At 43.5% G+C, this 16,014-nt stretch overlaps 1 protein-coding gene across 6 annotated transcripts in view; it reads left to right on the top strand.

Moving 5' to 3' along the window:
• Positions 1 to 16,014, top strand: part of OSBP2 (oxysterol binding protein 2) — a 226,680-nt gene that overhangs the window by 175,152 nt on the left and 35,514 nt on the right. For all 6 annotated transcript variants that reach the window (XM_083151498.1, XM_083151502.1, XM_083151503.1 and 3 more), the window contains 3 exons: positions 1,092 to 1,209; positions 6,625 to 6,691; positions 8,281 to 8,448. In XM_083151498.1, coding sequence (XP_083007624.1) covers positions 1,092 to 1,209; positions 6,625 to 6,691; positions 8,281 to 8,448 — 353 coding nt within the window. The remainder of the gene's footprint in view (positions 1 to 1,091; positions 1,210 to 6,624; positions 6,692 to 8,280; positions 8,449 to 16,014) is intronic.

Consider the following 16,014-nt stretch of genomic DNA (forward strand, 5'->3'; position numbering starts at 1 on the left):
AATTCTCCTGTACTCCTTTGTATTCACAAATTGGAAGAATGCAACAAACCTTAAAACTTGTAACAGCTGAACCAAAGGAAATAAGTCGTCTTGTAACTTTATTTTGAGGACTTTCTACACTCTTTTGTGAATATGTTTGAAGTTACAATTCGTTATTTGTAAATGATTTTGTGAGCAGATTGTTTTAAAAATACTTTAAAACAAATCAGTTTAATTAAAAATAAAAAGGAGGATAACCTATTGTGAAAATATATTATTGTGTACAAAAATAGGTAACCCATTTCTAAAACAATGTATAAGCATTCCGTATGGGGTCTCACAAGTGTACAAATTGGTTTTATTCTTATGAATGTTGGTTCTGCAGGAATGCTTTAAATACACATTCAGTTCCATTAATCAGAAACAATTGTACAGTATATGGATGTTCAGGGGCTAAAGCATACTAAGGGCCATGTGTATCAAGCTTCAAAAGGTGATCAAATGGAAAGTGATAAACAGCCAGCCAATCAGCTCCTAAGTGTCATTTTGCAAACAAAGCTTGTGACATGGCAGTCTCTCCACTTTATTACTTTTTATGACAGGCCAGCGCAGCATTTTTATGGTCATTTTTGTGGGCAAGAACCCCAGCAACCTGCCCCTGTCTGCCCATCAGAGTGAACACCCCGCCAAAGTTGACTGACTTACCCCTTCAATGCCTAGTTACAGAAGCTGTGAGAAAGGACATATTGGGCCTTATTTTGGTTCATTCTTTCTGACAAAATCCTTCTTAGATGGGCAAAACCATGTGCACTGCAGGTGGGGCAGATGTAACATGTGCAGAGAGAATTAGATTTTGGTGGGGTTTTACTTCAAAGTGAGATCTATATTGCAGTGTAAAAATAAAGCAGTCAGTATTTTCCCTGCACAGAAACAAAATTACTAACCCAAATCTAATTCTCTCTGCACATGTTACATCTGCCCCACCTGCAGTGCACATGGTTTTGTCCATCTAAGAAGGATTTTGTCAGAAAGAATGAACCAAAATAAGGCCCATTGATAGACATTTGGCACACTGTATAGTGTTCATTGATGGTATGTATCTGCTGTTTCAGGGAATGTACAAGCTGTAAAGGGGGAAGCCAGTGATGAAGATGAGGACACAGAGTACTTTGATGCCATGGAGGACGCACCAGCCTTCATCACAGTAACAACTGACCCGAAACAGCACAGGTAACATTGCTGTGTTTTGGAAAGTTACTAACAGCCATGACTGCATTTGACAGAAAACAAATGTGATATGATACACATATGAACAATGTTTTGTGGCGCTACCCGTAAGTTTGGTTGGGTGTAGCCGCTATGCACCGCTAAACCTGACTACGACGAGCAAGTCTAGTGTAAAAAAAAAAATCAATTGTTTATCACCCTGCAATCTCCTGTCGCTTTAAGGTGGCCAAACACCAGCGTGGGTGATCTGCCAACATGCTGGGAGTGTCGATCCGCTGACCGGGCGATCAGCGATCCGTCTGCAGAATGGCAAAATGGATCATGTTAAAATGTCCCAATTCCACGATCCCCAAACCATCGAATTATGTATATTTCATCCCCAATCCCCCATTGTGACCATCACAGGATCAGGGGCATAGGCGTGCACAGCCCATTTTATTAGGGGGTGCACCGTCAAAGGGGTGTGTTTAGCGCCACCTATTGGTTGTGTCTAGCATTGCCCATTGGGTGTGTCTAACACTGCCAATCATGCATGTTTACCATCATCTAATGGTACTCGCTAAAATATAAAATGTCTCTCAGCCAGAACATAATCTCAGGCCTATTCCAGTTTTAATATTCTTATTACTCTGAATAACAGTACATGCATATAAGTAAAAAAAAATATATGGATTATGCAGGTATGTAGTGATATGACAACGGTCTAGTACAATTAACAATGCAAAACACACAATTGATTGATTGGTGCTAATTTTAATGGAATACAGGTCTAAAAAGCAAAAGACTTTGGTAAAAGGTATTGCTGGTATTGCTAGGGTGGGCACAGCATTTGGGGGTGCCTGTGCACCCCTAACACTCGCACACCTATGATCAGGGGATTGCACCAATATGTATCGTAGACGACAGTTGGGGGCGCAATATGACCCTGTGCATCTTACATAACGTTGATGCTCTGATTTAAACATGGTTATTGCTGTTATGTGCGACTGTCTGATCAGGTTGTGTACACACAGTACAGGGCCTGCCATCATTCTGTCACTCAGCCCTGATGTTCCTTAGTGCTACGTTAGTTCACTGGCAGATATGTCTTCTGTAGTACAAAATACCTTGTCAGAGAATTTTTAGAAAGCAACTGTTTGCTGGGCGTGCTAGCTGTCACCCACTGACTTGGCACTAACTGGGCAGTCTTCACTGCTACATATTTGGCACGGAGTGCTTATCCCTGGTGTGCAATGAGAAACCATGTATTCATTTGTACTAAGTAACCTGTATTTAGATTCTCTTAGGAGAACTACTTAGTCCTACTCATGCTCTAATACAAATGCTATATACTGTACATACATGGGTGCCTGTAATAACCTCCTTTTCTTGCACCTCTCTTTGGTTCTCTAATTTTTCAAACTACACAGAAACTGAGGGGTGAATTTATGAAGCTTTGGAGAAGTGTTATCTATCCCCATAAAGAACGTTATGAGCAAGGTGATAATGGTTCAGCCAATCAGCTCTTACCTGTCAATTTACATATTGTAGCTGATTGGCTGAACCATTATCACCTTGCTCATAACGTTCTTTATGGGGATAGATAACACTTCTCCAAGCTTCATAAATTCACCCCTGAATCCTTATGTGACTGCTATGTAGAGGAAGAATATTTATAGTAAACTACAATATTGCTCTAGAGCTATAAATTGTGCTTGTAAAGTACAAGTCATATGTCCAAATAATATACAGTATTAGGGGATTTTACAGTTCAGTGAGCAATACAAAATGCTATTACAATGCAACCACATCAAGAGTCACTTTTTATAGGGGAATTCCTTTCTCTGGCCCTTATTCTGATTGATGCGGACTTTACCGCGTACTTACGGATCGCGTCTTTCTGACGTCTGCGCATGCGTGGAGAACGCTACGCGCATGTGCCACGCCTTGACTCGGTACCAGTTCGGCCAAATCCCGTCCAAAACTGTTCACCGCTATCAGTCGGGAAATAGGGGCGTATTATGGGCGTCATGCGGAATGACACATGGGCGTAGTTTCAAAGTGGGCAAAACGGGGCGGAAACATGGGCGGACACGGGGGAGTACACTTATGTTGGGGGGCGTACATTCGGAAACCACTACGAATGCACGCGATGAAAAAAGGGCAGAAATGTGCGGTGTCCACAAGTGTACTATTGCTTTGCGGACACCACTCGTTCATGCGGTTGGCGAACGTACGCCTAATGACTACAACCATTAACACCTGAACCCAATAGAATCTACTCCTTTACTCATTACTCACTAATAGGACGCTTGTCAGTGCTTTAATTGAAACCATTGCTGCTTCAATTGCTGTAAGGGTTAATGTGTGCAATGCATGTGTTAGGCATGCTTGTAAGGATATATTGGAATCTAATTGATTCCAATTCCAAATAAGCAGTTTTTTATGAGGATAGGTAATTGAATAAGTGGGTCATGTGATGTCTTGCAGAAGATACTTCATAGTGGGTTGTTTGGCGTAAATCCTCCGCTTACGTGCGGTAGCACCGCTTGGCTCCCGGTCGGATGCGGTATTCCCGAGCATACTCTGTAATACTCTGTAATACCGTGCCGAATCGGAGTGTTTCTCCCGCACACGCATGCTTTGTATGTCGTCCGTAAACACGCCCTGTTCTTAAAGAGTGAGTCCGTCCGAATGCGGAGGACACGTGGGCGTTTCTACGGACGATGGCCGCATGCGGCAAAACACCGTGGCGTGCGGACCGCTCCGTAAGAATGCGGGAATTTCCGCACCGATCAGAATAAGGGCCTCAGTTATGTGCGGTCATGATTTGCTGCTGTGCACATCTCAGTGTTAAGGTCACCAAACACTAGGGTTCACATGCAAATTGGGCTGTTTTAATGCAATTGTGGCAATCAGGCGCATGAAAAGTGTCCAAATTCTATGTGATTGACAGTAGGGCCGATGCAATATGCGGTACCGTGCACATAGCACCAGAGCATGTGAGTTCCACCTCTTGGGTTGCTTCCAAGCCGGGCAGGCTTGGATCACATGTGATCCTGTGTTCGCTGGCTGTTTGTAAGGTGATTGACAGGAAGTAGGTGTCTGGGGGTGGGGGATGGAAACCGGCTGTTTAGTGGGAGTGCTAAGAAAAATGCAGGCGTACCTATTAAACCGCTGGGAGAAACCGGGATTTTATGTTTTCACCACCATAGTTCATATCATCTAGTGCGTATGGAGCTTTACAGTATGGGCTGCAGAGAGTAAAGCCCCATACACAATAGGCGATCTTGTTCACAATTTCACTCAGAAAGGGCTTTCTAAGTGATATTGTGGCCAATTTTGCCTAGTTTGTACCAGTGGCGTAAATATGAACTATGAAATTTGCGCCCCCCTGCTGCAAATTTTGGCAGCGCATTACCCCCCCGCCCCCGTAGGGTTAACACTTTTTTTCTTAGCAGCAGGAGCCGGGACCCGCAGACAGAAGCACCGGCGGCAGGGGCAGATGGCAGCGGGTAACTATAGCCCCGCAGACCCCCCGGTGCCCTCACCTTCTCAGCGCCTCCCCGCCACCGCGGGGGCTATAGTTATGCCACTGGTTTGTACACTCCCTGTCATTAACGATTCACACTCCCGCGTGCCGTTAACCCACCAACTCCCTTGTCCAGCATGTCTGGATGAGAAATGTCCTCATTAGCGACAGACATTTTGCAATGGCAGCACGCCCGTCACTCCCCTCGCCACAGGGATACACAGGGATACTTTTAATTTGCACCTCTAAATAAAGAAAATTAGGTACTTATGTAGTATCTGGGCTGCCGATTTTTTGATTGTATGCCTTAAGTTAAGGCATACAATCAGATGCGATGCGATGCGATATCGCATCGCATCGCATCGCATCCGATATCGGATGCGATGACCCGATTTTTCCATAGGAATCAATGTTAAAATGATTCCTATGGAAAAATGGGTCCTTTTCATACCCCTACTATCCAAGTGGGCATGGAGTTGGATATAAACCTGTGGCGAGCGTAGCGAGCCACCGAGCCCGAAGCGTGGCGAGCGAAGCGAGCCCCGCGAGGGGCCGGTATTCGTCCCCTCGCGGGGCTCGCTTCGCTCGCCACGCTTCGGGCTCGGTGGCTCGCTACGCTCGCCACAGGTTTATATCCAACTCCATGCCCACTTGGATAGTAGGGGTATGAAAAGGACCCATTTTTCCCATTGAATTCCATGTTAAAATGGACTCAGTCCATTTTAACATTGATTCCTATGGAAAAATCGGGTCATCGCATCGCATCGCATCGCATCGAATCGCATGGTCGCATGCGATGCGATGCGATCTCCCGATCCGACCCGATTTAGAAATCGGCAGCCCAGATACTACATAAGTACCGAAAATTATATTGGTGCTTTTGGTACCTACATTATAGTCGTTCCTATGGGACTTAATTTATTTATAATTTTATTTGAATTTACCCCTAATAATATGAAGATACTAGCCCACATACTAAATACTGCAGTTGTCATCTAAAACGTGAAGATGATGATTGGTGTTTTATGTATGTATTCAAAATCATAGAAAATAAATAAAATATAGTATAGAGTCTAATGCCCCCACCCAAAGGGAAGTTAACAGTGATGATCTCATTGTGGTATATTTACAGCTAACATGCGGATACAATCAACAATGGTGTCCCCACAAAGGCTGTGCTAGGCTTCGCTTGTCCTATAACAAGCCTGTTCAGTATGTGTCTGACTTCCCTAAGAAAACTGGGTTTGCAAAACCATGGGGTGTTAAATCATGCCACATACTAAAGCATTATTTTTCCCAAAACTCCCTTTCATCTACTGCCACATTGGGTATCCTGGTGCTATCCATGGCTACTATAGCATATTGGTGCCTGTAGATGCAGAATCCATGTAATCTGCTGTTTAACACTTATATTAGAAGCAATGGTGTTCGGATGCCACAGAAGGCTCCTTAATTCCCACATTAACTCCAAATGAGAAAACATGGAAATCTTTTTGGGGAGCCGACTGCCGCTTAATTTCCAGGCATACCACCGAAGGGGTTCACATTTTTCTGAAATCTTCAGATAAATCTTTGTCAAAATGCACTGTTTGCACAAAATCTTTTGCCCGGTACTGACGGGGAGTTCAAGGGAAATCTTAAGATAAAGCATAAGATCACAGTGGGCACCTTTAGTGCATTCAGCAGCCTCTAACAAATTATGTAAGTTGCATGGCAGGAACTGAATTCAGCATGGATTAGTAAAATTGATGGCCTGTGTAGACAAGTATTTTTCAGCATGTGGCTTGGCAGATATTAAGCTGTAATCCCAGCATGCCTGCCATGTTTAGTCCCAGGTTGCCTAAGCTCGAATTCTACAATTTTAATATTTTTGTTTCAGTGACGCATTTTCTCATTTGTTTTGGCAGGCGCTCTGGCAGTAATCACAGCAGTGCTAGCGGAAGTCATCCAGAAGATTGGCATCTAGAAGACAATGTAAGAATATTAATCGGCAATCTCACAAAAATAAACAGTTTATTAGTTATTTCTGAAATGTTTCAGTGGAAATCTTTTAATAGGTTCAATAGCACTATTAGGTGTAAGCATATTTGATGTTATTCATACATTTATAAATATATCTTGACATTTTGGCCCATTTGGGCATCAATCACATGTAGCAAAAGACACACCTAACAGAAAGCATATTTCCATTCACCTGTTCGGTTGGACACATCTCAAAACGATCCAGTTCAAAATCCATAGCCTTTGTATTAGGCGTAATACCGTAGTTGTTCTATACTTTCTCAGCCACTATAAATTACAGTAGAGTCTTGACCGTGCTAATGCTAAAGTCACATTCCCCTATTTGAATCCCCGTATAATAACACGATTGTGACACAGCAGAGAATATTGTCTTAAAGAAACCGCTAAGGTTGCATTTTCAATTAAACCTCTAATTAAATACAAAAAGCAAACGAAATTCAAATAAATACATCTGTTGATTTATTCTTAACATCAAATGGTAATCTGGTAATGCCAGTACAGTAATGCAGATAGACTACCACAGCTTGATATAATTGTTGGGTTGCGACACTAAAGGGCGTACACAGGGTTCGACCCGGCAGCCATGGATACTGATTCTATATGGACGGCCAGTGGGTTGCCGGCATCGGCCAGGAGCGAGTGAGGGACGGCAGGAGGACAGTGTGCAGCGAGAGGGAGGTGGAACTGCTTTCGATCTGCCAGATGATGTCCTGTGATGTCAGCCCCCCCCAGCAGGCATCGGCCTGCCCACATACCCATGGGAACACCTGGCTTTTTTATGGGGATGCCCGTAAAATGCTGGGCGTTCCCATGGTCCAGCACTGTCACCTCTCCTGGCCCTCCCTCCATGCAAGGAGCGAGCCGTTTGTTGCCGGGGTCTGCACATGCGCAAATACGCCCTTGCACAGACCTCAAAATTTGCCCTGTTCTGAGTGATGTAAAATTAGGCCCAATGTTACTGAGTCATCATATTTGTTATCATTGTACCATCTGGCCAGCACCCACAGCCAGCCTCTATGCTGGGTGGGGATTATGTGACATGTCCTTACTGTAATAAGCCTACAGATTGCTGTCCACCTCTAGGAGCCGTTAGTCATTGTTATGTAATAAAATGACAGTACATATAGGTGTATGTGTATTCATGTATGATGCACAGTGAGGGAATGAGGGTTGGGCACCAAAAAAATGAGTGTACATTTCATGGGCCATATTGTGTACAGATTGTGCTCATCTACATAGGAATAAATAATAACAAGGTGCAAATGTGTCTGTTCCCCTCCATCCAGTGGTAAAAAAGTGACCACATCATGGGCGCAACACCACTTCCTGTGTGCGTGTGCACCTACTGTATCTACTCTCACTTTTATTTTATAATTAGCTTTGAATTATCAAGTGCAGGTTAGACCAGTGAAAGCAAATGTGCGATAGGTGGTCATTATTGCTTTGTAGCTCATTTGAGTTTTGTGTGTTCTAAAAAGCCAGTCAATGTAAATCAAGTTTATAAAATGTTTGATAACTTATGTGCAATGCATCTCTCTAAGGTGTTCCATAGCTCACAAGAAGGCAGCTACTGTGGATCTAAGCGCAAAGATCTCCTGCCTAAGAAAAGGAGAAGGACTCGAATTCCAGACAAACCAAACTACAGCCTTAATCTCTGGAGTATAATGAAAAACTGCATTGGCAAAGAGCTATCCAAGATCCCCATGCCTGTACGTGAGTTGTCAGGACCACTCTGTAAAGAAATGTACATAGATGTTTTCTTTTTTGTGGTTTTTAAAGATGCCAAACAGATTATTTTTAAATGGATATTCTTAATATATGAGAGAGAAAATATAAATGTAAAGGTGGGAAGAAGATTTGTTGATGGTAGATTACGGGAGGGACAAGGGAACATAGACTGTTGGTGATGTGGATGGGAGGGGAAACCTCGTCAAGGTAAACCTGAGTTCCGGAGCATCAATGTTGGCAGAAAATAATAGAATGTGGCCCTTTTAAAGGAAAGAACTAGAAATGTTTATTAACTAGCTATGGAGTCCAACCTGTTGAGTAGCTTTAGTTGTCTCCTAAGGAGCGCAATAGCTGATTTGGCTGTGGACAATTTTTCAGAGAATCATTAATGGAGCGTATACATTGATTTATTGAAGGATAAGAAAGTTATAGGGCGGGATGTAATGCCAGCCGAGTTCAGCAGCAACGCGGGATGCTGATCGAACTCGGATGATTTTTAAAAAGGGCAACCACTTACAAGGTATGGTTTTGCCTTTCAAGTGGTTGCCCCTTTAAAAAAAATCTGAGTTCAGCCAGCATCCCACACTGCTGCAGAACTCGGGTGGCTTTACATCCCGTCTATAGTGTCCACTTGGTTGGGGAAAGAAGCTTCCACCATGGAGCCAAGAAGTCTGTGTTTTATATATTAAGAAAAAAATTAAATAGTACACTTTGTATTCTGCGACTTGAATCTGTGTAGATATTGGGGTACTTCTGATCTTGGATGCTGTGTTGCAAGTAGTACCTATATTGAATACAAAACATGGCTGGTTTTGTATTGAATATATTAGCTCCTTTAATTTTTGCATTTGAAGCTGCTGTAGATGCATTGTAAGCATGTTACGTAACCATATTCATCTCTACAACCTGTCTGGTGGGAAAAAAACAGATTTTAATGAATGGGAGCAGATGGCAATGGACCATTTTCTCCTAAACGCTGAAAAATAGACCATATCTATTCTTCGTCTTGTTTTTGTTGAAGGAACTTATCCTTTGGTGGTTTTCATTGTGCGAGTGCTTCTCTGCAACTGTTGACACCTCTGTTTGCATTTTGGTCGTGTGCATTGGATGTTTATATGGATTATGGTCCTTTTAGATATTTATTTTCATCAATGTAATATGCATAAGAAATTCCAAGGTGCTTAAATTCATCTGATGCCCACTTCAGCAATACAAGGCTCACTCTGCCTTTCCAATGACTGATAAGCAAACAAATGGGGAAGTAAGTTACAGCTTGGTGCTGGTTACATATTAAATAAAATGAATCTGTAACCAGCCCTAAGCCTTAATTTACCATTTTCTTGTGTATCATATATTTTTATCTGCCCTATTCAGGGTTTTCACCCCTCGACAAATATTAATCCAGTATGGGATCTGCATGTATGATCAACAGTCAGAATGTTAACAATAAGATAGTGGACAGTGAGCCTGATTCTGATGTAGTTGGAGTGTGCCTCATTGCTGCTTCTTTGGAAGTAGCAGCTGTGCACTGATATGGTGATGCCTCCTGCATACATAGATGCCTCCTGTATAAATGTGTGATACATTGCTGCTTTCTAGGCTTTGTCCTAGTGACTCCATCGGTCAGATGAGTAATCCACAAGGTCACGTAAACCAGCTGCCACAGCTCCTTCTAAGAGTCCATGAAATCTCCATCACTTTTTTTACAGATTTTTTTTTTTGGGGAGGGGGGATGGGGATAATTCGCTTTTATTGAAACCCCAGGAAAACACATGGGATAGCCACATAACAGGTTAGTTAGCAGTGGAAATATTGACTTTCAGTATGTTTTTGTTAATTACAGAAATTAGTACAGTACTACAATCATACTTGCCTACTTTTTACCTACTTGCCTAATTTTGCTTGCTAACAAACGAATCAATAGATTCTGACACTTCATCAAACCTCAACAAACCTATTACTGTAGAAGAAGTGCTCTTAACCATTGCTTCACAGAAACCTTCAAAAGATGGGTTATTTTAAAACATTCCAAAGCTCCCTTATACCTCATCTCACACAGCTGTTTAATCTAATATTGGAGGGCTCCCCATTTCACACAGAAACCACCAAGGCACAATTACTGTCATCCCGAAGCCAAAAAAAAAAAAAACACCTTGTCACCAATTAAGGTTCTATATCACTTCTTAATACTGATCTCAAAATCTTCGCAAAGGTACTGGCCAACAGACTTAACCCAATCCTCCCTACTCTATTTCACCTTGACCAAGTTGGTTTTGTCCCATCCAGACAAGCTTTAGACAACAATATATACAATTGTAGCAGCGCTTCTCTACAATGAATGATACTACACAACAAATATAATAAATATTTTATATAGATATTAAAAATACACATACATTTCAATACATAAAATGAATATAAGTAAAAATAAGTGTTTGATTAATGAGCTCACTCACAGGATTGGATAGAAAATACAGGTAAGTGCACATTACCAAGGGAGGACTGGATGAAGGATCACTGATCTTAAATTATGAATTGTTGGAACATCACAGATCCTTTCTGTGATTACGGAGTTGTAGGTAAACCGTTGGAGGAATCTGTGGAAATTGAAGCTTTGGGACCCCCAAATAGCCCAAATGGGCCTCACTTGGATGGTGGTACACGGTGGTGGTAATTGGTTCCGCTGGAGGAGTCTGTGCAGAGATGGTATGCCGTTCTTGTCATTTCTTTGTGCCAAGTCTTTATTCAATAAAAATATTGGAAACAAAAAAACTAAAATCAGTAATTGAAAAAAAAAAAAAAAAGAAAGAAGCCTTTTACAGAAATGTACCGCACAGAAACCAAATGACGATATCCCTGCCTTTCCTGCTCCCTTCTATAGAACTAGGCATTAATCAGAACAAATGCGCTTATCAGACCGTTGTCAGGAAAATGAAAAACTGTACAAAGCAGAAAACTTTGCTGGGTTTTTAACTTATGCTGTAGCCCAGGAAAGGATTAAATTATTCCTTATTTTCCTGTTTGCAGCTGATGAATAGCACACACATGCTAGATGTAAAGTAAAACTTCATAAAACGCCTTGGGGAATATCCAGAGCCGGCCCTAGACTAAATGATGCCCTAGGCAAGATTTTGTCTGGTGCCCCCTAGCACCGCCACTAGTTCCGCCTCTGACCCTGCTCCCCTTTCCCAGCACCATCAACCCTCATCATAGCAGTCATAATTTTGGTGCTCCTACCCGCAATATTTTAAATAGAAACAGTGTACACATTAGGTGCGCAGCCCAAACAGTAGTGTGTTTTTGCTGGGAAGGGGCATGGCCACACAATCTTACCCCCAATTCAAATTATGCTACACAGTAGTGCAACTTTATTCACATTATATCATGCGATGGTGTCCCTTATTCATGTTACATCACACTTTACCTTATAAACATTACTCCTCACATTATTCACTTTATACCCTTAGAAAAAAATCCTGAGAAAATATTGTATTTTAAGCACCTCCATGGCCACACTGCAACCCAGCACAAAGCAGTGTGTGCTGGGCAGAGGAGAAGAGCTGCAGCTGCTGCTGCCCGGGCCCCCACTGGGCCCTTCCATCAGACTTTGGCCCTACCCCTTTCTCTTGGCACCCCTGATAATACCACACAGTAATGCCCCTTACATATTACACACATTATTAATGTCCTTATAACCATAATGCCCCTTACACATTATGCCAACCTTTATTAATGCCCTTCATACACATAATGACACACATAATGCCCATTACACATATGTTGCACATTATTTATGCCCTTATAAACATTACACACATAATGCCTGTTACACATATGTCGTACATTATAAATGCATTTCTACATGACACACATAATGCCCCTTACACATATGCCGAACACTATTGCACAACCAACCCACCCACAGACAGCACTGGCACAGCAGCTAACACTGTGACCTCTGCCTCTGCATGGATACAGATGTTTCCTCATACATCTTGCCTCAATAGGCCATGCAGCTCCTGGCCAGTTCTGCTAACGTTGGGTGCCTTTTTTTGCTCAAAATTCGTCTTATTTGCTTTGTTATGACCAGCACACACAAGGAGCTTCTGATGATTAAAATGATATGTGGCATGCCTATATTCTGTGAGCGACTGTGGCTGTACCTGCGTACGGAATGCTATGTTACAGTGATTTCCATGAATACACTATTTCATATGCAGATACAGCCTCACTCACACACAGAATATAGGCATGCTGCATATCATTTTAATCAGCAGAAGCTGCTGGTGCCCCTAGGCATTCCAAATGCCCTAGGCAATTGCCTAGTTTGCCTATGCCTAAGGCCGGCCCTGGGAATATCTCTAATAAGGCAGGCAAGGTCACTCGCAGAGGTTCTTTCGGAGGTGAGGATGACAACTACACAGCACGGTTCCTTTTTAATTTGGAGGATTTATTGCATTGGGACCGATGCACAAGCTGCGGAAATGAAATATTTTCAGACAAAAATAAAAGTGAGATTTCTGCCGTGTAGGTGGGAAATTTGATGAGCTCAGTGCACTAATTTTTCAGTCCTATTTTTACCCCCATGTGTTGCAAGAAGGAAACATTAACATCTTCTGTCCTTTTTGTTAGTGACTGTGTAGGAAACGTATTCTGCCTGTGTGAATGCGTGTGCTTTTATTTAACCCTTTGAGTGGCAACGTTGTTGTGAGCGATCCTCAAAATATTCGCTATCCCAGCAACTGTTCTTTTAGTATAAATAAATACAAGGTACTTTAGCAGGGCGCCCACTAAGCAAACTGCGTTGCGGGGGATTCTGCGTAAGAAAATCACATTGCATCGCATCACATGCGATTTTTGCATAGGGTGCGATGCCATTGACTTTGCTAGACGTTTGCATGAGATGCAGTGAGATTTAGGCACCACCCCCCCCCCCCCCACTATCCACGCCACCCCAAAGCGTGGCGAGCGTCGGCGGAACGCGTCCTCCCAACCTTTTCGTACCCCCACTATCCACGTCGGCGTGGAGTTGATTTTATATAGTGTGGCGAGCGCACGCGGAATACATGTAAGGTAATCCACGTCCACTCGCCACACTTCAGGCTCGGTGTATAACATCAACTCCACGCTGACGTGGATAGTTGGGTCATGAAAAGGTCGGGAGGACGCGTTCCGCCGCCGCTCGCCACAATGCAATGCGATTTTCCTATGGTGCCGTACGTATGCTAATTGGGCGCCCTGATAATACATAAGTACCAAATACAAATACACACCTGTACTATTAATTCTAAATTTCTGCCACCAACAGGTCTGGACTCAAAGCATTGGTCGCTCCTTGCCTTTTCTCCATACAAATATATTTTACGGCAATCAGAGTTAACATTAGCCAAATAATAATGGCATTAAATGTATGTGATGCTTATACTAGGCTGAACTGTCTAGCACCAGTTCTCTGAGAATGAGGTAATACAATGATAAATATTTCAAATAAATAATAATATTTGATCTACAAATGTAAAATCTCGTAGCTGTTCCTCTTTTGGGTGTTGTGTGACGCACCCCCAGGATTAATAGATGCCATGCAGATGCGCACAACGGGACCGATTCAGATGTGGTTTGAGGGTGATTCGCTACTACTCACTTGCAAGCAGGAGCGATGCTCAGATATGGTAATGCAGCAGGATAATAGGCGCCACCTGCATGCATTTGTGATCCCGTGCTGCACCTGAGGACGTAGCATCGGATCACTTGAACACCATTGACCCAGCTTCTTCCGGAAGTGGGGCGAGCTACAAAGCCCTTCCAAAAAGCATGGGATTTTTCCTAACATGAATTCCCATGTTGTGCATATGGTCCTGATGTTAACTTATGGCTAAAAAAGTAAAACATGTTAATGTAAGACTCGGTACTTGTGTATTTTGGCGGCGCCCCCGATGTCCGTCGTTCGACGAACGGATCGCATCGCATGTCATGCACCCGATGGCATGCGATGCGATGCGACACGATTTTGACCCCCTATACGACCAAAAATCGTATAAGCACCCTAAAGGGTGCTTTTGAGCACCCAAATGGGTGCTTACAATGTTAAATGCACCCCCACGCCACCCCCCACTATAAACGTGAACCCGAAGCGTGGCGAGCGCAGCGAGCCCGCGAGGGGCGGCGGTACGCGTCCTACGACCTTTTCATACCCCCACTATCCACGTCGGCGTGGAGTTGAGAATAGAATAGTGTGGCGAGCGCAGCGAGCCACCGAGCCCGAAGCGTGGCGAGCCCCGCGAGGGGACGCGGATACCTTCACAGTTATACGCGTCCCCTCGCGGGCTTCACAGGTGTCCGTGGCGACGCGGACACCTGTGAAGCCCGCGAGGGGACGCATTTACCTGTGAAGGTATCCGCGTCCGCTCGCCACGCTTCGGGCTCGGTGGCTCGCTGCGCTCGCCACACTATTCTATTCTCAACTCCACGCCGACGTGGATAGTGGGGGTATGAAAAGGTCGTAGGACGCGTACCGCCGCCCCTCGCGGGCTCGCTGCGCTTGCCACGCTTCGGGTTCACGTTTATAGTGGGGGGTGGCGTGGGGGTGCATTTAACATTGTAAGCACCCATTTGGGTGCTTAACATTGTATAAGCACCCATTAGGGTGCTTATACAATGTTTAATCGCATCGCATCGTATGACATCGTATGCCATGTACAATGGCATACAATTTCAAAATTGTATGCCATCGTGCACTATCGTACGATATCGCGTCGCATCGCATACCATCGTATGTGTTATGGTATGCGATGCGATGGGCGCCGCCAAAATACACAAGTACCTAAGACTCAAACTGAAAAATCATTTTTAGTCATGTAGATGCACCTGGGTAAGATTATAAAATGGATCAGTATGAAACAGATTTCCAAAAATGACAATTACTGAACAGGCATCTGAAGGCCATGTTCCGTTCTACAGATTGTAAAGCCATCTGCTGCACACACACAGGGGCAGATGTACTAAGCCTGGTGAAGTGATGAAGTGTAAGATGATAATGCACTAGCCAATCAGCTGTGCTTGAAAAATTACAGTTGGGAGTAGATTTTCAGGTGCGTTACCACCTTAGACTTTATCACCACTTTATCACTGTACCAGGCTTTATACGTGTGCCCCACAATTCTAAAAGCTGTCCTTTTCATTGTCCCAAACAACATAGACATATAACTCTCTGCTGCAACCCACCAGTCACAAATGCACACATAGACACTTATCAAATATGACAGTATATATTCTAATATTGAGAACTGTACATCTGCTAAACCCTCTTTATTTGTGTCCTAAGCAACTAACCCCAATAATGTATCAAAGCCACTAATTTGCCAAGGTAATTCTTCTTTGCTTTGTGGCAAAACAGACACACTCAGACAGTTCCAGGTCAGGTGAACATTGCACATGAACAGGCCCCAGGCGGGGGGGATCCCCGGTGCTCCGGCGCTCACCCGCTCCGGGTGGAGGGAGATGCGGATACGGGAGGGGGGTGGGGGCGGTTAGAGCTCCACGGGGGTCAG

Source organism: Crinia signifera, chromosome 1 (assembly GCF_055691185.1).
Source record: "Crinia signifera chromosome 1, ASM5569118v1, whole genome shotgun sequence".
Classification (NCBI taxonomy): Eukaryota; Metazoa; Chordata; class Amphibia; order Anura; family Myobatrachidae; genus Crinia; species Crinia signifera.